This window comes from Aphis gossypii, chromosome 2, assembly GCF_020184175.1.
Source record: "Aphis gossypii isolate Hap1 chromosome 2, ASM2018417v2, whole genome shotgun sequence".
NCBI classification, from domain to species: domain Eukaryota; kingdom Metazoa; phylum Arthropoda; class Insecta; order Hemiptera; family Aphididae; genus Aphis; species Aphis gossypii.
The window spans coordinates 53771617-53799114 of NC_065531.1; the positions used below are offsets into that span (position 1 = coordinate 53771617).

General features: G+C 30.7%; 1 protein-coding gene across 9 annotated transcripts in view; it reads left to right on the forward strand.

Moving 5' to 3' along the window:
- The window catches only part of LOC114131113 (high affinity cAMP-specific 3',5'-cyclic phosphodiesterase 7A-like), a 111454-nt gene that overhangs the window by 20994 nt on the left and 62962 nt on the right, over positions 1-27498 (forward strand). Inside the window, exon 1 of one of the 9 annotated variants that reach the window (XM_050198961.1) lies at positions 1615-1806. The exons of 3 other annotated variants lie outside the window; for them this stretch is intronic. In XM_050198961.1, coding sequence (XP_050054918.1) covers positions 1729-1806 — 78 coding nt within the window. In that variant the 5' untranslated portion in view covers positions 1615-1728. Of the gene's footprint in view, positions 1-1614; positions 1807-2323; positions 2366-8540; positions 8611-15473; positions 16771-20057; positions 20304-27498 lie in introns of those variants that run through there. 5 more of the 9 variants (XM_050198960.1, XM_050198968.1, XM_050198970.1 and 2 more) reach the window with 5 other exon arrangements.

Here is a 27498-nt window from a genome sequence, read left to right on the forward strand (position 1 = left end):
TTATCCTGTGATAACCACGGCCGTTGTCAGACCATTTATGGACTCAATAGGTATGCGAAAAATAAGGCTTTGTGGCGATAATTTTATAATGATAACAGTTTGTGTATATGCATACACGTATAAATACGGATGATATTTTGAGTGGTTGTGCCCGTCGTACATTTGTATACGCGCGTGTGTGTTGTTCGCGTTGTCGTAATACTTATTGTTTAAATTTGATTTTTAATTAGTAGGTACCTTTAATCCAATTTAAGGATTAATACTCCAGATTTAACAGTTGACATATGTCTGTATTATAAGTGCGTTAAAGGCATATCAATAAACCTTCGTCGAACCGTCTCGAAAATCGCACGCGGTACTCGTCGCATACCTCTCGACGTCACCGGCCAGCGTGAGCGCGCGTGCTAGTCCTGCCACATACTCACGTGTCCGGTTTCGCGTAAAACACGTGACAGCTTGCGACCACCCACGCATACTACGCGACGACGACGACGACGACGGTGCGCTCTTCCGAATACCCTACAAACAATCGCTGCGGTGGCGGCGGCGGTCGTATTGTTCCGAATTACGTCAGTCGTCTGACATAAATTTCCCGTACGTTCTCATTGCGTGATGTTGAGGAGGTCGGAGAGAGTCGTCGTTCACGTGTGGGTTCCGGTGGCGTGTTCGTCGGGTTTTGCGATAGGGCGAGAGGAGTCGAGAGGAGCGGTCGAGTTTGAAGGGTCGAGAAGGAGCTGCTATGGCGCGCTTGCCAGTGGCGTGTATATACGTGACCCGGACGTGACGGCGAGAGTGCGGGTGGGTGCCCGTCCGATGGGGGTGTATATGCGTGGAGGGGATGTGCTCTGGCGGAATCGATAATGCGTTGGCGGAGCGGCTGCATGCGGCGGCAGCGACGACGACGGTGGTACGCCAACAGTGCATTAACCTCACTTCGCGTAAAACGCGCGGACTCGGGGGCGTAAGGGGTCCGCGACCCGATGGCGGCGATGAACTGGGTCACCCGTGTCGTGCGTGTGTGTACACTATAATGTATACAGCATGTATATACATCGTACGAACACCGATATCATTGTATTATAATGATATATATATATTGCAACAATCGGCATTTGATTTCGTTTTGACTTTACTGATAGATCTCTGATGACTGTATATGGGTAATGTTTGTAATACGTCTGTCACGATACGTCATACGTTCGCGGTATACTCTCCGCCGCCGAGTGTTTCACATTAATATTCCGTAATTATTATTGTTCCTCGATGCGATATTCCATTCGACCTCTGCAGTAGTGTATACCTATAAATAAAATGACGTGTACACGAGAAAACGGTTGTTACCTACCTATACGTAGGTATATATATAATGTTAAAATATATATAATGTACGCGCTGTATTTGTAGTAGTAGGTTATAGGTGTACGCTTATATATAATAATATGTACACCGGTAGCAGTGGCGTGGATGGCGAAAAGTCGTGTTCGGTGACCTATTTAGAAGCGCATGCGATCGGTTATCATCGCACTGCTCTCCCCCGCCGTCGAGTTGCCCCCGTCGGGGTGCGTTTTAAATCTACACACGCGCGCGGGTAAGTATACGATCACTTGTACGCAAACAAACGTATACACGCGACGACGCACACTATTACAAACCAACACACACCGCGTTTACGAGTCGACCGTATCAGTCGGCGTTATCGCCGGAGCCGCCGCCACTGCAGCCGGCCCGATGTTTCCGTTCGCCACGTGTTTGGCCGGCTCCGGGATCGGCCGGCACCCTCGATGGGTAATTACCGTTCCTGCACAGGTCAGTACTCAAACGTACTTAACTATATTGTATATTATATTAATTAAACTAAAGCCTACGTTAATCATATATAAATGCATAATATATGATATTGTGAATTATTCGCTGCTCGGTGAATCGTGCAGTAATGTATACCTATATAATATATATACGTTATGGAAATATGTTTAACAGATGTTATTTTACCGTGTAACTATATGTATATAACTCGTGTCGTGTGTTAGGTATAGTTGTCGCATAAATTCACATAACTGCGCAGTTGTACGTGGCATCTAATCCCTCTCCGATGATCGTCATCACCTGCTTCGCATCTTAACTTGAGCAACCAGTTTATCCTTGTAAAGTCAAATGTGTTACGACTACCTATATATATTTACAATAAGTTTTCGTATTGGGAATGTTTAGAGTGTACTCGTATATAGGTGATTGACTTTTCGTGGATTTTAAATTTTCAATGACTGCAAATTTATTGTTCTGTTAGTCTGGCAAATCGTTTTGTTTTTTTTACTTTTTAAGCACCGTCGAGTTCTGCATGCGCCTTTCTGTAAATTATATAATGGTGATGTATGCTTAAATTATATATATATATATGTTTAGTGTTCGTGTATGCGTTGTTTAATGTGTGGTATATTAATATTTAATCAATGCAATTTTTTTTCATTGTTTTTATAATACAGGAACCTAATACATACACAAATTATGCTTATTTAGTTGGTATACGAAATTTTCTGATCGAAAATTAAATCACTGATGTTTTCTTAGTTTTATAAAAACGTATAGTACCTACTTACACTATGTATTTTTGAGTTTAATTATACAATATAAGTACGCTTTTATGAAACAATTTTCGTTGTCTTGTAATGAGCATTAAAATTGATTTCGGTTGTACCTATAATTTTATTTAATTGATGTTATATTGTAGAAATATATGTAATTAAGCACATATAAGTACACCGTAAAAAAAATTAATTTTAAGTTTGTACAAACTATAAAAGGTTATATGTGAAATAATCACTATATTTGTTTGTTTATATTGTGCCTTTGTACTAAAATGTTATTCTGTTTTCTTCTTTATTTTCCTTTTAGTGTAATAACTTGATTTAAAACTTCAGGTGAAAACAGTTTTATTGTTTATTTTAAGTTTATCTGGAGATATTTTTTGTTAAATAAGTATACATCTGTATGAATAATATTAAGAGTATTATTCTTCTTTTCATCTTCTACAATTCAAGTTATTATTATTATTATTTTTATTATTTTTCGTAAAACAGATCTAAAAAAAAAAACATTATAAATAAGTTTATTTTTTTATTACTATTTTTGTTTTCCATTGCTTTACACACTAGGTGGTATTGATTCATTTTTTTTTCATAATATATGAATACATCTGATTATTCTTTTTATAGTTTTTCACGAGATTACATGATTATATGAATTTATAATAAATAATAAATTCATATTTCGAACAATTTGATTGACAGTCATTCACGATATGTAAAAATTGTATTTCCAAACAAGAAATTGAGTTTCCACTTAATATTATCATATTAAGTAGCATACAAATGTTAGCTTATAAAAGTGTATTAGATGTATGTAAACAAAATATATTTGTCCATTCTTGATATAAGAAGATTCATTTCAATTTACTTAGTGCAAAAATATATCAAATCAAGTTATTCGGGTAAATAAATATTAGATATTTTTTTATTATTCTATAACATACCTAATAGAAAGGAATATGATTTCATTAAGTATTGAGTTTGAGAAAGATAATTTTATAAGATTTTTTTTATTATATAAATAATATCATGGTTATTGTTAATATATTTATTATCTGTCTATTAAACAAAGGATGTAACACCCAAAAATATATATATATTTTTATAATATTTTAGAATTAAGTATTTCCATATAAAATTTATTTTATTTTCCAAGAAACATTGAAAAAAATTGAAAAAATATTTTTTTATAAAAAAAGACGCGTATGACCATTACAAAAAGGCTTACAAAATGAGCGCTAATTATTATTATATAATTATTAAACATAAATAAAATAAATACATTTTTAATCTAAATCATTCGTGTTGTAGAGTTATTTCTTTTTGTTTAAATTAGTGGATGTTATATATAATATGGTGAAATTATTCAGCAATCAAAATAATTACTGAAAAACATAGTTGTGTTTAGGTCCAAAAATAATCTTTTTTTGTGTAAAGTACAATTTGTTCAATGCTTATGACTATAGTATTTTTTAATATCATTGCGAAATAAGACTATTTTGTTCTTCTTTGGTCCGTAAAGTATATTTAAATCTATTTTATTAGTAGAAAATAAATACTACAGTAGAAACGCGTTGTTTTTATTTGTTTTACAAAACGTCTATATATTTAACTTGCCTTTATTAGGTATATATCTTTGAATAGGATTTCCTACTTTAGAACAAACAGTTGTAGCTTGGAAATTACATTTTAATCCACTAGAAATGGATTAGAATCTATTATAAATTTATAACCATGCTATTATACTACCGTAATGTCGTAAAAAATTAACACCGCAGACACAAATAATCCGTTTACACACACATACACCGCACGTTGGTGCGGTAAGTTTTACGGACCAACGGAGGACCTATACATTCAAGCGATTGTGTTTGCTTCACCACCTTCAGAGACGAGAACTTGAAAATATTCTATGACGTTGATTATTATATCGCTGTCCTAGCGTGTAATGAGATTTTGCATTACTGTCGCCGGTGAATTATAATCCCGCGTACGTTTATTATATACAGTGTTTAGTGTTTACGCAGTCTTTGCAGGTGGTCTCCGTGGACAATGCGAGTTCAGACGGGGCTAATGGTGGGTAATGTATCTGTTGTTGTTGTTGTAGCCACTTCGCTGTTATTGAGCCCGGGGTGATTTGGGCTGTTTCCAAGTAGACTTTTTTAAAACTTTAAAAGAGTGCATTTGGAAATTAAACATTTTTACAAATTTTGTTCGAATAATATATTATCTTGGTACGGGGTTGTCGATGACAGCTCTCCAAAGGGACACTCGTAGAGCTAGAATGGAAACACGCCAAATTTCCAGCGGATTTTGTTGAGATTTTCTTTCAACATGTGCTTTTCTTGGACCGCTTTCGAATAACAATTATGTCTTTGAGTGCGATTTTTCACCATTTTATTTTTCTAACAATTCTCATTAGAAACAAGTATGGTATTAGTTATGATTTTATGAATTTAAAAAAAAATCCTTATTTGAATGTGTTAATTTATTTTATATTTCACAAATTGTAATTTTGGACTTTTGAAACAACTAGTAATAGGTTCTAAGTTACTATACTTCTGTAAAAATCAATATCATTTCATACGTAATTATAAATAGCTATCAATGTACATGTTTATCGATTTCATTTATTTTTTATGCTAGTGAATATACATACAAATTTATTTCAAACATATAAAAACCCTTGTAAAATTTTCATATATTTCCAGGAAATATCTTGTTTCACTGGAATTTATACGTGTTTTTCAATTAATATCTTGCTGGTCTCTAGAGTCCTATCAATACGAATATTATAAATAGTTTTAAAGGTTAATTTTTCCAGCTTTTATGTAAATGGTAGTGTGTGGAAAAGGGGGAGTGTCGAGAAGAACGCTTGTTAATAGCGTGACGTTAACTCGTAATATCCCTTGGGATGATTGCCTTAACAATGACGTTATCGATTTGGTAGGAAGATTATTCAATGACCTAATAAAACTGTAATTTTAGTATATCAAACTAAACCAACACATAAAAAAGTATTGCTCGAATTCATCGAACAAATTGGATTGGGTGTAGCGTACACCTATTTCGGTGGAAGTCATTACTATAGTTTATGGTTATTGTGTGACCTTTCGATTCTACCACTGTCAAACAATTATCCCAACTTTATTATATTTTTAAAATTAAGAATTTAGCTCAAACTGTTTTGAATATAATTAATATAATTAGAATGTTATTTCAGTCATTACCTATGTGATATTTTATTTTTTTAAATATTATAAATACAAGATATACAATAATTCAATTATATATAGGTTAAACTGTGTTGGAATACTTGTGTGCAGAGTTGTTTATTTTTATCTAAACAGCTAACGATTGGACGTTCCCAATTATATACAATATACAATATACATAGTATATTTTATTTAAGTATATAGCAATAAAAAGCTATAAATGTGATTTAAAACCAGTTTTCTGTGTGTGCAGAGAATAATATGACCTTAATTCAATATAATATTTTTTTGTAAGTAATAATTTATGAGGTGATAATTTAAAATTTGAATGTAATTCCGTATGAGTATGACTGAACAGTGTTTTGTTTTCCTTTAGAATATGAAATAAATATATTATATTTAGTATATTTATGAATATAATAATATATAATATTTTATATTTAAATAAGAATGTAAAAACGTTTAAGACAGATACTTACAATTTTTTTAAGTAATCATTTTATTTAATATTTTGTTTTTATTTAAAAACGTACCATATACTTGTTTAGGTATTTAGTAATACAACGCTATTTCAACTGGTATAAACTCGCAAAACGCGAAGCAAATTAATTTTTGGAAAACTATAACTATTCTATAATGACAAATCACACGTCATAAATTTGATAGGTATACAATTTTCACATTAGCTGAGACATACTAACCAATTGTAATTAGGTTTCAATTGTGACATTTAAAGCATACGTTTTATTATTAATTGATGATTCCATATTTTATAATCTCATCGGCACTTTGTTGAGAATTATTTTTTTTTCTTTCATATGTCGGTACTATTCTATATTATTATTATAATTACATTTTAAATATTTTTACTATTTATACTATATTTTATTTTATAATATAGTTATATTATTTTGATCACTTAAATACAGCAAATAACCTTTCCGCCACACCCTATTTTAGTGTTTTTAACTTTTACTGTATGCACTAGATACAGTATTTTAGTGTATTTGTCAAAATTTTATTAGCTTGTAGCTCAATAATATTTCATTGTTATTAGTTCGATGATATACTTAACAATAGCATCGGTACACAATAGTACACATTCTTATTATGTATATATGTTATTATTTTAGGTGGAAAAAGTGTTAAAGGCTTAGGTATTATAGTATCTTGTATAATTATATAATCTAAATAGAAACTTTTAATCCGGAAATGTTATATATATATTTAATATGGTTTATAACAGATTATTAAGTATAATAAGTACTATAGAATATAAATTTAAAACATTTTAAAAAACAATGTATACTGAAGATAAATGTTCTTGAATTTTGTTTTGGTTTTTTGATTTTGTATCTGATTTATATTATGTATGTTATTAAACATTTAATATTAGTAAGTATTATTTGTATTAAACGTAATATTTATAGTATATAGATTATAGATACGTGCCACATTCTATTACTCATCAATCTAACAAAGTTTATTAATAATTGTATTTCAATTGACGTTAAATTTATATGTTGTATCAGAAAAAATATCCTGTACAACAAAAAATAATCGTACTTTATGCCACAACTTAAATTACATAAATTGTATTCTTTGTAAATATAATGGGATGCCTTATGTTTTATTTATATACTACCTACCTACTAAATTTCTAATACGCTTATATAATATCATATTTCTATTATAATAATATACTTTTTTCATCTTGTTATATTTTGTTCATATCGCTATTGGTATCTATAGTATTCGTATAGACTAATGACGACAATAAATTCTTGTCTGATTTTATCTAAATCATACTTCTTTACATTTTTAACTGTATATTATAATAATGTATAACTGTAGTATTTCACTTATTGCAATTGGTAGATTAATAGCTTTATGTAGGTGTCTCTAACCTTTTTATTATATGCTTCGATATTTGTAGTCAAAATTGTTTAGAAAGAAATAAAAAGGTATTGGAATTTAAGAAAGATATTATAATAAATCAAACACTTTATTTCATTATTTTCAATTTAGTGAAAAATTGATATATTCAAAAATAATATATTTTTTAAGTATCAGTGAGCTCAATAGACCAGTTTAAAAAGCTTGATAGCTAAATCAGACCCATGGCCTATAGGCTTAAAATCCTAATTAAGTCTTGATGTGTTGTAAAGCTTATATTATATTATATTGTTTGGTAAAAATGATGTATACTTTGTGTATAATGTTAGGTATATAATGTATATTATGTAAATTACTGGATAAGGTTTGTAATAATAATGACTGTATAATAATGTACTAGGTATACGTATAATACAATTTGTCATTAATGGTACTATAATAGAGTACCATACAACTATCAGTATTTATGGTATAGCTAAGAAAACAGAATATACATTTCATTCTACGATTAAATCATATTTGGTATAATGGGATTTTTTTCGAATAAGATAGAATATTCTACAAACATACGTAGTTGTCATAAAAAATATATTTGTCACATTTCTGAAAAGTGAATACTATGTGTGTTTGTACCCTTGTTACTATGGAACGAATTAAGTCTATATTCACCGTAGGGTTAGGTGAATAGTAAAATACATAAATACTTGTACTTTTGCTATCTTATTGATAAAATAATAATGTAAAATAGTCATCATTTATATGAAAAGCTAAGCAAGTATGATCCGATAACATTTTAAAGTGTGTTATATGTTGAATACATCAAACAAGGTACAATTATTGCTATCTTGGGGTTATAAAAATGTTAAAATATAAGCACCAATGCGTTTATAAACTCAGAGAGAACAAACTTTTTAGTATCGTTTAAAAAATTTAAAAAATAATTAATGATTATGTAAAAAAGAGAGAATCGAGAAATAAATAAATGTAGAGTAGGTACCTACTGACTTGGAATTATAAAATTGCAACTTTTATTTTAAATTAATTTTGCATTAATATTTTAAGCTCCATAAAGTTTTCTGATGATGTTTTATATTTTGCATGATTGATGTCTAAACTTATATTTATTGTATGACCTAGTTCCTTGAAAGAAAATATTAATTTGTACGTACCTTCCTAATAATGACAGGTTCTCCAATTTCGAGTGATTTTCCCAATGTGTGGTGATCTAGTGACATGATGAATTGTTGATAGTATCGTGTTTCATACATACTGGAACAGTTGATATTAGTAATCTATATCTTTAAAGTAGGCTGCTGAAAGTAGCACGATTTTTTTCACAACATGTATAGGATACAATTTCAGAGTCCTTTCATATTAAAAAGAAATATAATCAAATAGACGTATTCATACAAACTATAAATTAAATAGGTTATTAAAAATAAAAATTTGCAGGTACCTATACTATTTTGCATTATTTTGGTATTAAACTATTTTGTTCGATTTTTATAAAACTATAATTTTAGTTTTCTATTAGTGCTTTGGGCTAAATTATGCTTAATATGTCATTTTAATCATTTTGTATATAAATATTACTTAATGTTTTATGAGTACTGTTAGTAGGTATGTATAAATAATGTCGCTTGTTAATAATAATGCAATAACTATGTAATGATTAATAAGTATTTTCGCGTAGCAATGTATTTATTATTATTACGTGCATAGTTCGAAAAATATATAATAAAATATGTAAGTTTATACCTTGCCACCATACGAGACATAATGGAGCAGCTTATATATTTGTCAACGACTGGTATAACTCATATAATTTAATTTAATTTTGATATTGTCGTTATCTCGGTTTGAGAGTTTTAGACATTGGCTCAACCTCCAACTTGGAAATCGTGAATCGGACGGCGACGAAATAGACATACTTCGTTGTATTTTTACGAATAATGGATGACTAATGAAAAATATCGTAAATATCCGTTCGTCTTGAATAAACTGCACAGGCGTAAATTGGGGGATGGGCGAAAGGGGGCAACTGCCCCCTTGATATTTTGTAAAATGCATTTATTGGGTATATTTAATCTTTAAGTGTCTTTAAGTTACGGTATATCGACATAAAATAATGTTTGACCCCTCATAAAAATTGCCCAAATTACGTCCATGATGTACTGTATACCATTGTGATACATAGTATACCGTTTAACCGTATTATTCGACCGAGCTTACCGTGATTGGTAGTGACCACGGAGTTTTATGGAGAACCTCTTTGGGAATTCACGGGATATTCACGTTCCGAAATTTTTTCATTCCGTAGAGGTTCTAAACTGGCACATTCTGACCGCGATAAGGTCTGCTGACCATTCTGCTTAATGTCATCACAATGAGTTGTATGTAACAGAAATATTTTCTGTCAGCTAGTAGGTATAATGAATCAGTTTATAGCGGACGTTTTTTCTGCATCCTTCACTACCGACTTTGATTGCATCGTATTTTTTTTTCAAGTTTATAAGTGTGCGTATAAATCGGTATAATGTTTTAAGGTTTTATATTTATGCATAAAAATCTTGGCCACGAATCTTTATCTATGCCCAATCATTTTCAAGTAGTGGTTTGTGAGTGTGTATATAGCATTGATAGTATTTTATAGTGAAGGAGCAATTTAATTTGGCCCGATCACAGGTACAGCCACCAGTTTCCAAGGTTAGTGCACCGGGTAGTTCGACATAAGGTAGTATAATATTAAGTTACAAATGCTTTTACGACTGTTATATAGAAAATAGAATTGATTGTATTTAGTATTTCCTATTTACATATATCGTTCAATATAAGCATGTTTGAAAAATCATGAAACGCGTATGCTGTATGACAATTTTTAAATGTATTATTATTTATCATGCATTATTATCGATATTCGATTCATTTATATAGCTGCAACGGCTGTAACACATACTTGTATGGTTTATTATATATATATATATATACATAGATGCACATTGCACATGTTGAAATTGTATTGTATCCGATGTTACTATATCACTAACCTAACCTAACCTATCGGCAACTGATCCAAACGTTATGGGTTTCTAACTAACTCAATTCAAATATCAAATTAAAAGTATAGGTAAGACGCATTTGTGTGATCATTACAAACACGCGTCATAAATAATTTTACATACTAGGACAAAATGTTTTTAATTTTTTAATAAATAATGAGTTAATTATTTGTATTTTGGAAATTAAAATGTGCGTTTTTGGTATGTACAAAGTATAACTAAATACAATCTACTGCAGGTATCTATCTATCAGGTATCTATCTACTATATTATACTTAAATCTAATTATAATGTTTTAATATATAATTAATAAGAGGCTTTGTTATGTTGGTGTAACTAGAAAGGTACACTTGTAGAGGTGGACTTGTACACCTCCCAAAATAAAAACATTTTCTATTAAAATTTAACTATTTTCAAGTAAATGATAGTTTTAATTAAAATCTTTTGTTATTTATTATTGATTGTGAAAAATAAGTACTTTTTATGTTCCCAGCTATCTGTGAACTCTTCATTTTTTGTTCTCCCACACAAATGTTATTGGTGTAATTGCGCTTATGTTTTTCTTTTATTTTCTGATGTTCACCAAATCCCCTATATGTTGTCATCCCTCTTGAGAGTTTTATATGAAATGTTTTTAATATTTGTTATTAGGTACTTAAATTGTTTTTTATTTTTATTTTTTGGTTATTAATTTTCTATAGGTAGTAATTTTAAATCACAAAATAATATTTTTAATTTTTTTTTTTTTTACAATAGATTGCAATTAATTTATAAAAAAAAAACTCTGTAAATAAAATTGATAACATTTTCTAGTTAGATTTATTGTTTTACACAAAAATAATGGTTATCAATTCAATATCATATATTAATATAATCATGTGTACTTATAACTTAACTTGTTGCTATTTTTTAGAAATGCTTTTAGTTTCAGTTGAATAACAGCATCATGATATTATTATTAAATATGTTTCTTTTCTGTAAATTTAATAAGTAATAAGTATAGTACATTATACTGATTGCATTTTTGATGTACAACTTTGTTTGTGACGACATATCATTAAAGTGATTGGACGCCATTTATTTGATGTGTAGAAATTATAAATTACTTTACCACTTTGTAAATATTATATACATTATGCTTTTTCAAAAGTGTCGAATTTGCTTAAGATATTATTTACATCGAAGTTGTAAACCTTGAGTTCATCAAAATATAGAGAAAAATACGAACTGTATACGTAGATTTAATTATAATTTTTATGTTGGTTTCATCGTAATTAAATATCTTATTTAGTTTATCCTAATTTTTGTTTTTTTTTTTTAAATGTATTTGATTACAAATTTTAGTCTATTTCCTATTTAGTTTGTAAATTAGTAAAGTATACTAAATTACTTGGTAGATAGATTATTCTATAATTTATACATATTTCATGTATTCCGTTTAAATTATACTTATACGTTATATTGATAACGATTGTGTTTCGTACTTACGAATAAGTATAATATTTTAATTTAATGTTTATTTAACCCTAAGGAAACATATTTTGTAAATAATTCAAGGTTGGTTTAAACTATGGGCTTACAAATATTAATTTTAAACAAATTAAATTAATTTCAACAATTAATGTGGCATAAAGTTTAAGTGTAGATAAAATCGTGTTTTACAAGTCCTTGGAAATAATTTCCATTCCTCTATTTCACTATATTTTTTATTATTTTCGGTTTCACAGTTTATAGTATAATGTATAATATATGCACCGTTATTTATGTTTCATTTGAAATATTCATATAAATTAGTTATGTAGGAACGTTAATTTGTATACGTGGCTTTTTGGTTGAATAGTATGTTATGCTCGAAAACGTCATTTATACAATATACACGCAAAATACAGTTTTATAATTTATTTTAGTTATGCCTATTTATTATTTGCATTTGTAATACTAAGTACGTCTATATATTTTTAACCCCAATCTTTAAATCATGTAGGTACTTAAAATCAATAATAATTATGTGGTGTAAAGTAATTTTATATATTCAAATACAACTGATTATAAAACACACGGCGCTATTTAAACTCGTTTTATATACTTATAGGATTACTTCAGATTTACTAAGTGTGATAAAAATTACTTTTATTGCCTTTAAAGAAATCTTCTATAGAAGAAATATCCAGTGCTATTCTTTATCACCTTAGAAAATATTTATTCGATATAATTTCTATTTTGTGTTTGTCCATCAGTTAAGAGACGATGGACAAATTTCGCTATAATTTGGCTCATGTTCAAATGTTTGGTTAATATATATAAATTGTCAAAAATAATAATAATCCTTCTATTTCTCTAATTGTTAATCGATGGTTATTTGTGAGTACAAACCACGAGGTTTTATATGTCTTAGGTTAGTTTAATAGGCTTATAATTGTCACAGATCCTCTACCTTTCTTAAATCACTTAAATCGCTCAAATCATCCAAAAGTGTATTGTCCAAAAATAGTGATATTTTCAAATGCGTGCTGTAAAAATTTAGACTTTTCATTATAATTACGTAGTTTTAAACTTAAAACGAAATTACATGTTAATTTTTGACGTACCGGTAAGTGCTTGTTACTATGGGTACTTAATAATAACAAAATAAATGTATAATTTCAGTAAGTTATTTTATTCAAATTTTAAATTAGTTAGGTTTATGCCATTTTATATGACAGACAAGTCGCATGATGATAATATATTAAACTTAAATCTCGTTTAAGTATTATTTATTGAATTATTTAGTGTATGAACAGATATATAGGTAAAGCCAACCGAGAGAACATTTGAACGATTTAGATATTTATTATATTTGAATGTACCTATTTTATAGAAATATCTATTTTAAAACATTTTTAAATATTATAATATGTATATGCATAGGATCTAATATTTACACTTATTGAATTTTCAAAATATATAGAGATACATTTTAAGCTATTAACTTATACCTATTCACACTGTTTTAAAGTAAGGTGGTATAGGCTATAAATTAAATCATTAACAATGTATGTGTACATAATATATATATAAAAAAACAGTTCATGAAATATACTTTAGCGATATAGGCTGGTAAACCGTTTCCTCTCAGGATCGTTTATAGTACCTACCTACATTTATTATTGTATGTCTACCTATCATTGAATTCCAATTTAACACATTCATTACAGTGACCCTCTTATTGACTTACTGTACAGCAGAGCGGTACCCACTAGTTGAACATTCTTTAAATTAATTTAATTAATAACTAACTACCTATGTATTTAAATTATTGGATTCAAGTGTTGATTTGAAAAAATATGGAATTATATAATATGTGTAGTGCGAGCTTGATGGGGGGGGGGCTTGCCTATAACCTCTCTTTCTAGAATCGTCCCTATACGCGTGTATATAATGTGTATTGTTTATGTATAGTATATAATATGTGTGTATAAGGTTAATTAGCTTAATACATTGCTTAATTAATATATAATATTTTCAAATATTTCAATTAATTAATTCATAAGAATATATATATATATATAATATGTATAAATTATATATGGGAATAAATAATAATTAATTGATATTCATTTATTTTAGATTGTGGTATAATTAAATATTTTAATCATTCGTGGAGAATTTATTATTATTTTTTTTTAATCTTAGTTATATATACAATATACATATTCTAAATAGATATGTATTGGAAACGAATAAACTGGTGATAATTCATTGTGAATTATTGCCATGTAAAGGTGAAAATAATTCTAGTCGCGAGTGTTATGAAGGAATGTCAAATTTTACATTTCTATATGAACTCATATTATAACTTTGAATGAAATCCAATTATGGAAGTGCTATTTCACATATCCCACGAAATACTATACTTAATCTTTTCATCCCTTGGGTCGTAGAGCAGTGATAGATTTAGGGTTTAGGTTTCTAGAACCTCAGGTGGTGGGTAACCTAATTTGCGGTTAAAATTGGATTGAATTCTGAATTATACGCGTATTGCTCTCAGGCCACGTACTGCAGTTTTATTATATGAGAACGTTTTCGATAGGTCTAAGCAAATAAATTAGGCACTAAGGATTTTGGTAAATGTTTAATTCGAAAAAGGGGCCGCAACCCGGAGCACAGATATACGTACACACACACACACACACAGTCGTTAAATAAAATAACAACAAACGACTGGCGTACAAAAATAAATTAGCGGCGACCGAGACCGACCGTTAAGACTTGGCGATTTCGAATGGATACCCATCGTTTCTGATGTATAATAATAGCGTGCGACCGCGACGGTGTCGATTATTTCGGCGAGAATAAAACGAGAAAAAAAATAAAAAAACAGTAATATAATAACAATAATTATTATTATCGTGTTATATTATTAGGTATAATAATATAATAATAATATAATATTATTATCAATGGTAAACGTAAACACGGCGCGCGTATGGGTCTCCGCCGCGCCACACCTTGGGCGACGATCCGCACGTGCTCTACCGGCACCTGCAGCCCGCGCCGAGGCGGCAGTGGAAATGTTGGGCGCCACCGAGAGCGTGCGCGCGGCCCCCCCTTCCCCTCCGCGTCACGCTGATCGGAGCGCGCTGCCGGCCGGTCGCGTAGCTGCTGTGACGCTGCGGCGGGCCCGCGCCCACCCGGCCGGCGTGCGCGCGAGAGTGAGCGCGAGAACGGGCAGTGTGTGTGCGCGCGCGGCGGTGTGTGCCAGGCAGCTGCGTGTGTGCGTGTGTGCGCGAGAGTTCTGTGCGCGTCCGCTACGGTGCTCGCCGGCTGCTGCCGCTCTGCCGCTCGCTCGCCGCTGCCGCCCGCTATATAGTCGCCGCCGCCGCCGCCGCCCGACCGTCTGTGCGCGTGTGCGTGCGCGAGCGTGGCCGTCGCGCCGGCAAAAGAGCGAGAAAGAGACGCGAGACGCGAGAGAAGGAGCGACACACGGAGCGTGGGTGAGCGAGATAGAGCGAGAGAGCGCTCGCGCGCCGCCGCCGCCGCCGCCGCCGCCGTCGTCTCAGTGTGTGTGTGTGTGCGTGCGTCGCCGGAGTGACTATTCGCCGGCCGGCCGCCCTCAGTTACGCGCGCGTATAGATAATAATAATAATAATAGTAATAATAACAATAATTTTAATATATTATAATATTTATTTTTTTTTTTTCCATAAAACCTCAAATCTCAAATTTTATTATTTTATACAATCGTCTCGCGATCTGCCGTAATTAATTTTTTTTCCGCTCCACCTCCTTTTCTTCGACCGTACACGCCGCGGACGACCGCCTCCGTCACTGCCATCGTCCGTACGGGATGCGATGATATAGAGTTTACGTCGACAATTTCTGCCGTCGTCCCGTGTCGCCGCCCGAGATCGGTCAACCGCCGCCCGACCAGAGCAATAATCGTATACGACCAGGCATCGTCGTCACTGCCGCCATTACCGCCGCACAGCAGTCGACGTCTTCGTCTTCCGCCGTCATCACGTGCGTCTCGGTCCGTTCCACGTGCGACGACAACGGTCTACTGCGGCTGCGACGCGTTACCGCTCTATAATAAGACAGCCGAGCTGCAGCGGTGTCGTTGGTAACGGCGGCGACGGCGGCGGCGACGGCGACAGCGACGGTGGTGGCAAACGTCGACTGACTTTTACTCTTGTCGTCCCTACCGGACGGCGACCGTCGTCTGCTGCTGGACCTGCCGGCTGGTGGTGTCGTCGTCGTCTTCGTCGTCGTCGTCATTGTTGTTGTTTTTGTTGTTGTGCACTTTCGCCTCCACCTCCACCTCCACCTCCACCACCGCCGCCGCCGTCGCGTACCTTTCGCCGTCACTTGATCGGATCACTCCGTCGTCACACCGCCGAAGTGATGCAACAGCAATGCGGTTTTTGCGCCGCGGTGTCCGACCTTTTCCGGAGGATCATGTGCTTTAACGGCAGTAGGAGGGGCAGCGACCAGTCGTACTATCACGAACTGGACAACGATGACCCTCAGATCGCACTAGTGAGTGGACTTATATACACCGGTCTAAGTTTCTTCTGATTGATTTAATCCCTCGGCGGCACCGCTACAGCCGTTAATATTGTGTTTTTTTTTTTTTTTTTTTTTTAAACTTATCCCGAGTCTTTCGCCGCGTCTGACTCGCGTGCATACGTATTATATTTTATTCTCGTCAAGTACGTTTATGGTTTTATATTATATATTATATTATAGGTGTATAATATGCGTGCGGTGTGTGTATTTGCGAGCACGCGATAATTTTAAGAATATATGGTAACAATAACTTATTATTATATTGTATACCAAGCCTGCAGATAATTATTGCACGTGCATGCTATCGAAAACCGTGTTTGTGTGTATACACGTACGTACATAACTGCTAAAAAATGTTTAAAAAAAAATAAAACACTTAAACGTATAGGTACCTCATACGCACATTCGTTTGTGCGACATACATATGTGTTGTTCGTGCTATATCGGATATAATATACGGTTTGAACGTCGTGTCATATAACCGCGTTTTTATTTTTTTCAATATTTTAATACGTGCCTTGTTGCATTTGAACATACGCGTAGGGTTTTAAAAGTATATTTGAGTTTATCGTTTTTTATGTGTCGCCGATTGTGTTTGTGTATAATATATATATATGCGTATAGATATAGATAGATATTTATACAATATACATTATACAGCCTTCTAGAGAAGGGCTATACCGTAAGCCGTTAAAGTTTACTGTTATCGGGTAGTGCCATTCACGAAACTTTGGGATAGACGTTTTCGGTAGGGTATACTAGAGTGTACTACTATATAATATACTCTTAGCTACTTTATTGCTAGCATTATGGGTCTGAGTTTTTTATTTCTATTATTATTATTTTTTTTTCTATCGTTATGCGTTCATAACGGACTACGAGAAAACGACATTCTGTACGTGTATGTGTCCACCACCGCACTGTAAAGGTCAATATATTTTTACAATACTATTCTTTCCAGCTGGTCAGCCAAAAAAATACACACGCAAGTGTAATACAATAAAATATATATAATTATATAATTTATTGCCTTATTCACATTCGTAATATTTAATAATATTTACAATATAACAGTGCAGGATTTTAGGATAACATGCTTAACGTATTGTTGCTCTGACGCAACGCACACATAGATACATAATATTATTATTTTTATTATTATCGACGCGGTACAACGACCTCCGTGTCGCGAGCCGATTGTTCCGAGACTCGTACCTATTATTTCGTTTACGTGTATATTAGTATATTACACGTCGTTTTGCGGTTTTTACAGTAATATCATTACGTACTTACATTAAGGATGCCAAAATCTGTTGCGAATCGTGGTTATTATTTCTCTAAGGCGTGTGTTGTCGTTTCATCGGAAATGTACACGCGCGACTAGAAATAATAATCATTTTGACAAAGCACGATTAATAGTTATTTATTATTTGTTTTGTTTGAGATAATCGAAAAAAAAAACGATATCATTCAGTAAACACGTTGTGTAGAAAATGAGACTTTTCTGTATCTTTCATCAAACATAAACATATATGCGTGTTTGATCTTTGTATATAATAGTATATTATTATATATTATATTTGTTTGTCGTATAATATTCTTCTTCCGCCGTACGTATACCTATCGTTGCCATCTCGCATGCCATCGGCGTTGTTTAACGTGCCGACGTTTCCAAATAAACTTCAATTATTCTCGTTCTGTCCTGTCGTTATAATGTACAATAATATCGACGGTTTTACAAGCGGCAAAAATTTGTAAACGTCCACTTTGTCCCGAAAACGTTTTGTACACAGGTCAAATGCTGCGTAAATAATCTGGTCCGAGCCAGTTGAATTTGGCGTATAGCATTTGAACAACGTGTCATCTCATTAATTGAAGCTCAAAGCGTGTACCTATATATATTGGTTAGAAAATTAATAGGGTTGTTTACGTACTCGTGAACCTTTGGTTAACTCAATAAATGGGACGCGTAGACGGTAATTAGATACGTTTTCAAAGTACATCGTTAACCTAATTATGCAACGAAATGCTCCCCACCCCCGAAAAAAACATCATGTTGGGAGTATATATCATTATCCATTATATGGTATTTACTATTTATACGTTATAAAGTATTTATTTCCCGATTAAGTGATCGATCTCGTGTATACGGAAACATGTGTGAACATACGATCGGCTGCTGGCGTGAAGACACTAAAAATTATCCTATTCGTTATATAAAGCTCATAATATGTAATGCGTATAATTTATAATATACCATTATAAATGTGACGACTAAATTAATAATAATATTCGCAAGTTTCTTTATTCTGTTACCGGGAAAAAGTCTTAAGAATTGTATCCTAAATGTATTATTTATAGCGATTATATAACGCTACACTCTCAATGACTTTTTGCAATTTTTTCCGTTTTCCGACCTAGGCGGGTATCATCATTAAACGTGTACACTAATCGTTAGCTTGGTGCGTTATTTAATCTCAAATATTATCGTGGAAGTTCCGTCGCACGTGGTATCGCGCACCTGTGCGTCATAACAATAATAGTAATAATAATAATAATAGTAATATACCCCGCTCGTGCATTTGATAAACGACGATTTAAGTCGGTCAGATTTTTCTGCTCGCACGTTTGGAGTGTATTATATACACCCTTAATCGAGTTTCAAAATCTAAGAGAGGACTTAAGCTGATACTAATCGCTTGGCGCCGTTTTGCCAGCGGCAAAATCATCTCTGGGGTTCTAGCTATATTGACTCAATGAAATACGCGTTTAACACGCACACGCATACACATACAACGTTTACGTACAAGAATCCGAGAATTTTTATTCAATATATTTTATTATTATTATTTTTTTTTTTTTTACCGCCGGTGTCTCTTAATGACGTAGGTCGTTAGTCCTGGAGGTGCTCTGTTATAACGATTTCACTTTCACACGTACAACAACTATCGGTGTATCGCAACAACCAGTTCAAACTTTTTATTATTATTATATTATTATTTATTTTTTTTTTTTTTACTTGCGCACCGTGACTGAGTACCATTTTACTCTCACCATTTACCGGTTTATCGATATTCGCAACATACTTCTTTTCCATTTAATGTATGCGGGTTTGTGTGTGTGCGGATAAAAGGGTCAAATATATTATATTATAATTGTATATATATTCGAAAACCTGCGAATGCACATTATTGTATGAGAACATCATGTTGTAGAATTCAGGTGACGGTTAGGTTATATAGTGTACCTACGTGCAGTCGTTCTCAGTCGTCGTAGATATAAAACGCGTGTCGCGCGTTTGTGGTGCGTCTACCAACCTACTTATATATATATATGTACAGTTATCGAAGTTATCGTGTACGCGTAACGTATAATATACCCTTAAGGTTCCAAGAGTTTTATTTCATCCCTCGATATAGTGACCATTTTCGTTATTGGCGATATTCGTTACCTGTTGGATTGGATAGCGACAGTTCACGATGACAAAACACTGTATAGATCTGGTAAAATTATTTTGTCGGCCACGTATCATACATTGATAATATAAATAAATAAATAATCTAGACTATAGAATACGCCAGTGATCTCAACCACTGGTCCGCGGTCCGCTTTAAACTTCAAAATGACGAAAGTTAATTGTATATTTTATATTTTTAATCAGTAAACACATATAAAGTATTTTATTGCATGTCGGTTAGTGATAAGATAAAGACAAGTATACAAGTGTATTATTTATTAATTACATTTCTTTTCCCAATAAGTATATATAATTTGTATTATTTTCTCACCCGTTAAACCTTTTTAAATTTTGAATGTGGCTCGATGAGAATCCAAAAAAATTGTTATCTACTGCGATAGACAAACGTAACTACGTGTGTTTTATCGTAACCATTTGTCCTGTTTGGCAGACCGTCACTGCTCGGAATCGATTTTCATAGATATATATTGATATATTATTGAATTTAAATTTAACACATCCATTACAGTGACCCACTCGACGTTCACTGTGCAGGATAGTGGCATTTTAGTATATTACACTAGGATATTAGAACATTTGTAAGGTAAAACTATGCTAAGTAAATGTGCGCAAATATGGTTGATAATTTTTTTTTTTGATCTGCTAGTGACAGTAGATTACATAGTGTATTATTTTATTTTATTGCATTACATTTTACGTGGTTATTATTATAAGTTATGAGTGCCTAAATATGTAATTATTAAACGAACATTTACGCGTGTGAACAATTTTAACTACAATTGTTACCGTATAACATTTGACAATGTATGCTGGTGGCAACACTATGTTTGTTATAGGTACATTATTGCAGTGTACACAACAATTTCGTAAATTAATTTGAAAACTGTATAGTATTTAGTTCAACAACTAAAATTATATTTAGGTCAAAGGACCGTGATGAATAAATGAGTTTAAATGTTAATCGGTTCGATAGGTTCAAACTGTTCGGAGTTTATGTGAATAACAGTTTTTGTTTATTAACTAAACGAATTCTAACAAGCAAATACTTGTAGATGAAAAGAATTGTATGTCTTTGTTGTTTAAAACAGAGATTTTTAACCTGGGTTTGGAACAAATTATTTAGGGTTGCGTACACATTATGTAGGTCGAGACAAAAAAAATAACTTTAATCAAGACAACTGTGACTTTATAGTTTAAGGTTGGTGGTTTATGTTTTCATAATATTTGTTTTATTTTAATATTCTAAGTCATAGAGATAATATTGTATTTATTATGTTTCAACAATTGTATTCACGCACTTTAAACTAAACCAATATAATATTATTCCCATTAACATTTTTTTTTTCAAAATAATTTCAATTATTAAAACAAAGAATATTGTATAAATGCACATCACCTATAATTGCTTAGTAAAATAAATTATAAGTGATATTGTATTGTGTCTCATAAGATGGTGGTCTTGGCTTATTTTGTTGTTGTTTATAACAAAGTCCTTCGAAGAAATATTAGAATGTGCAAGTTTAATGACACAAAACTTAACTTTTCTATGATGTGAAATAAATTGCCTATTGGTACTTAACCAATATATTTTGTTAAGGTAGCATGATAAATTTTGAAATATTAATATTTTTACTTATATTTATCTTCGGGACTGTATTAGTTATTTATATTTAAAAAAGTATATTTTATTAATAAATTACTGAATTATTGATGAGTATAAGTGAAATATATTATACCGTAAGTCACTCATAACTTATCTATTTTTAAATCCACTTACACCTGATTTTAAATTGAAATCAATAGGTATAAATATCATGAACAATTTTTAATTAATATAAATTAATATTTTTATTCTTAAAAAGTTTATTTAATTTAAAAATACTAAAATAAAAGTTTTATAATAGTGTGGTGTATCTATATGAATATTGAATATACTATATGATATAATTTGATATAACAAAAAAAAACCTTTGCATAAACATACATGAATAATAATTAATATATATGAATGTATAGTGTATGTACGTGTATCATGTATACCCAGTGCGTAATTTTGGAAATTATATTGCAGCTTTTCATGATATAATAATAATTTCAAATCGACCAAAAAATGTACTACCTATTGTTTGGTTGTGTATTATACATTTTAAGCGTATCTTGTAATTTAAAACAATTATTCATTCAGTAAAATAATAAATGTATTGAATTATATTATTTTATTACTTAGTATTGATTTTTAAATGGGATGATTCAAGTAATGTGTTCAGATATACCGCGTGTAGATTGATTTCATAACCCTATCAACTGTATAATTGTTTATGGGTTTCTTATACTAACTATAAACATACGTATAGATTATAAAGAATAAAAATCATAAAATGAACTTGACATGTTTGAAATATTAATTTTTCAATTCAATATAGTTGTGGTTTTAAGTTTGGAATGCGTTGGATTATCGAACATATTAAAATTAAAATTATATTTGTGATATAATATCGTAGGTATATTATAATATACACTATCAATTTAAATTAGATGTAAAATATGTGTATTTCGTTTTTAATGTCTTAAGAATGATACTTAACAAGAAACAAGACACTTATTTGTCATCATAGGCATATTCATAGCAAAGAATGATTTGTTAAAGTGTTAATGAAAAAAAAATAGCTTTGTGGCTAATATTTCATTTGATTTTATGTATAGTTAGTTATTCGTTTTCATAAATTATTATTGAACGTGTTATAAACAATTTGTGTTTTTTTTTGTTTCTGGTCATTTTTTGGAATTTACTTTGTGAATCCATAATGAATCATCATAATGTTATTGTTATTACCATAGCGTCTGCTGTTGTTACTACCTCATGGCACTTAACGTATTTTTCTTCCATTTTCAAGATTTATATAATCGATTCTATTGAATATTATGCTTAAAAAAGTTTTCAGTGTCTCAAAAATAAAAGTAAAATCGTTTCCCAGTTACACTTTGTTTTATTTTTCGTCCCATCAGAAATTGTTTCAAAACTTTCTGGTGTTTATGTGTCGAACACAATTTATTATATCTGTATAATATACAAAATACAAATATTTATTGCACTACGAAAATGATGGGGTTATAGTTAGCGGAAATGGATGAGAAAGTAAATCAAACGATCATATTGAACACATGCTTATTGCTTAAGTATAATTATGTGTGGCGCTTTGGCTTTATATAATATCGAGGCTCGTCAGCTCGATAATTATAATCTATAGTAATAATATTAAATGTTCTGCGCTTGCTCTATGCACACAGGTATACACAATACACATATTATATTTGTACAGTTTATATTATAATACATTTTAAAAAATATTGAAACTGGTCCTTTAAGTATCATGAAAATTATTCCTCGTGGTAATGTTGGGAGGGGAAGTAAATTTAACGGGGGAGGACGTACCTGTGAAGCAGAGAGGGTGGTTTTCGGCGGTGTTATTATGGGCGTCCACCACGCCCGGCGCGTTTCTATATCCCGGGAAAAACAGAGTTAACGTTATTGCACATCGCGCTCGCGTCCTATTTCCGATCTCGTTTCAGGTAGGCATTTAAATTCGGTCTTTGTCTTCATTATACTTATGCATGTAGATAACTCTTTTTACAGATAGTATCGCCTTCAATATAAACTATTTGATGATATAATATAATATACTGCCTTAGTGATATAGTCACAATTGTATTATAATATTTCGAGTGTTGATTCTATTAAGGAAGTATATATAAATACATTTATACGCGGGTTGATTTATTATGCATGTAAATCACCATTTTTTCGTTTAATAATAAAATCATAGATATCAAAATTTATATTTTTGAATGTTTAAATATACTTAAAAACCTTATTATCACTATTATATATTTATATAAAGTTAAATTATTCAAAAACTATATTTGCTCGAATTTTGATTTTAATACGTCAAAATAAAAATTATTAAAAAAAATTATTGACTAAATAATGTCTAGCATAAAAGGAGAACTCCCGATTCTTATTTAAAAACAAAAGTTTGTATATTTAAACATTCCTTTAGTGTTGGTTTTAAAGTATATATAAAAATGATGAAAAATCAGATTTTGAATAACAGTAAGGTTGAATTAAAAACAGGTTGAGTATGCTTGGTGAATAACTCAGTATATTACATCGTACTGGATCGGTATTTGTTAATAGATCGCATCGTTTCGCACTTTTTTCGATTACTCTATATAGTTAAAAGCGTCGATTGAAATCCGTCAGCAACTACTCGTTTTCATTGAAATTAGATCCTCGTGTAGTTCGTATATTATTAAACTGTCGGAATTTCTACTCAACTACAAGTACTGAGTGGAATGTACATTTTTTTCATTATTTTTATTGGTAGCTCGTTCGTATTATACCATAATGTATATTTATAGATTCAAATATTATGTTGTTATTCATATTTTAAATTTCCATAATTTTAAAGTATTTTTCTTTGTATTATTTAAAAAGCAAACGATTCTCTTTATTCAATTTGTAACTTAAATTCGTTTTTTTATTTCTAATTATCGTAACAGTCAATATATTTTATTAAATTTTTATGATTTTTAATTGTTCAGCATTATTGCGGTGTGTTTTAATTATTTATCAGTTGAAATATATATGATCATTTATTCTGTAAATAAACAATTATATTCACGCAAAATATTTTTCAACTAATTAAATTTTAATTTGAAAAAAATAAAATTTGGAAAATTTCCAAAATTATTGAATCTTAGTTTTATTATTGTATTTTATGTTACGTTTTAAAATATTTAATAAAAATATAATGTTTTTATTTTATTGTCTTTTAATTAAATGTATATGTTAATACTTAAAAGTGAATTAATACTTAACATTTTTACAGTATTATTAGAGTTTTAAATTTTAATGATCATAATAGTTGATGTATAAATTGAATATGTTATAAGTTTTAAATGTAGGAATTTAATTATAAGATAATGTAAGTGTATCATTTTATTATTATACAAATTCATTTCTTTTCTCTTAGGTAAGTCTATTTGACAATAACTTTATAATATATTTAATCAATGTAAAGTTAACATACTGTTTGTTAAATAGTAACTACTCGAAACTTATCATGCATGCACACTGCACAGTGTAATGGTTAATGGCAATAATATAGTGTGCTCAACTAATATTCATTAAACTTCTACTCTGCGTTTGTTTTCTAGATTGGTAAACTTAATTTACATCGTAGAAGTTGTCATCTCATTTATCGAAGTGAAGTTTATTTTGAATTTTAGACTTTTTACTTTCTGTTATTTGACTAAATCATTCTACTAAATATATGATGTAATATATTTTTTTATCGTGTTAATTTATTTTAAATTATTTTGCATCTTTGAACCGATAAAATTTAATTTAAATTCTTTCTTCTAAAGGAGTGTATTTTTTTCTCGATTCTTTAATTTTAATATGTTATTTCATTTATCTTCGCTATTCTCATTGACTCTATACATCGACAGTTTTTATTTGCTATTTTAAAGCCTTTACGACGCCAATACTGTTTTTGTATTTCCTGTTTACCACTTTCAAGCGTTTTCGTTTAATAAATCTAATAACCATTGATGAAACGTCTGACGTTTCGAATTTATCTTTAAGTGTATTTATATTTATTTTTTGCGTTTTTTTGTCCACTATCAATGAGATTTGAAAATGTGGACACTTCTTAAATGTACACGGAAAAACTAGTTTTTGATAAACATCAACAGTTTTAGTTTTAGTATCTTATTATTGAATTATTGTAGATAATACCTTATTAGTTATGACTTAGTATGCATATACGTTCAACATTTTTTCAGTATTTAATATCGAGTAATAATTGACAATAAATTATTAATTGAAAATATTTCCCATTGAAGTGCACTATGTTTGTTAATTTGACGTTAAGACAAATTTTTTGGGTTGATAATGTCGATTTATGGACTGAAGTTTAAACTTTAAACTTATATTATGTATAGGTATTTATTATATTTTATTGATTGTATTATTAAACATTTAAGGTAATTCCAATTTTCAAATGTGCTTAATGCAGAAATAAATTTCTGGACATAGTCTTTTGAAATTATCTCGAAGCTATTTATTAAAGTAAATTGAAAAAGATAACCATTTCATTGTACGTGGAAAAAAATATTGAATGAAAAAATAATATCGTTGTGCGATACGTATCGTGATTACTTTTTACTAGCTATATAGATAAATCCCATTATTATATAAACCCGTCTGGCGTACCTGAGCCATTATTTTCATTACAAATAGCTAGGTGAGAAGTATGATAGAGTGTGAGAAAGAGAGTGGAAAAAACAAACTAACTAACTATATATATTATAGTTCGCAGGTGTGTTTGTATATTTAAGCGTCTATTTAAGAACCATAATAATAATAATTTTTGTAGTCAATCTTAGATAAACTCATTAGGTTTGTTTTATTGTGTTAAATCTAAATGGATAAAACGATACGTTATTAACGAAGAATATATGCTAGTTGTAGCCCTAAATGTTTAATTAAAAACCAAAAATGTGGTATGTGGTATATTTATATTATATGTGTACAATATGCAAATATATTAATTGTCAGAAAGAGAATATTGTACAATAATAATTTATTTATACATACACACTACTGTATGTTTATCAGTGCAGAAAGAGTGGATGTTTTTGGGTTGTTGCCAAGGGGTGCTAACTTTGTAATGGTAGTGATGGGGGGAGGGGGTGTCGCTTATGGTAATCAATATAAGAGGTGTGTGCGCTCCCCTGGCTATTATAAATCAGTATACGAAACGCATACCTGTATGCTAAATTGTGATCCATTTCGATATCATTGGCTAAAACTACAATATTAATAATAAATAATATTATAATGCTAACTGTCTCCAAGTACTTCGCTTACCGTTGAAAATACATTTCTTTTAAATAATTTGATTGTCTAATACTAACATTTAACGTAATGCGTGTAGATAAACATAATAATTTTGATTTCATGATTTGACTATAAATAATAGTTACGACGTATCAACATTATATATATTTATTTAAACAATAATTTCTAATTATAATTAATAACTATTTTTGTTTCATCCATGGTATCAAAGTAACACACGGTTCCCTTGAAAAAAAATCGTGATTGCAATTAAATATAAAATCAAAACCGTTTTTAAGTGTAAGTTACCCACAAT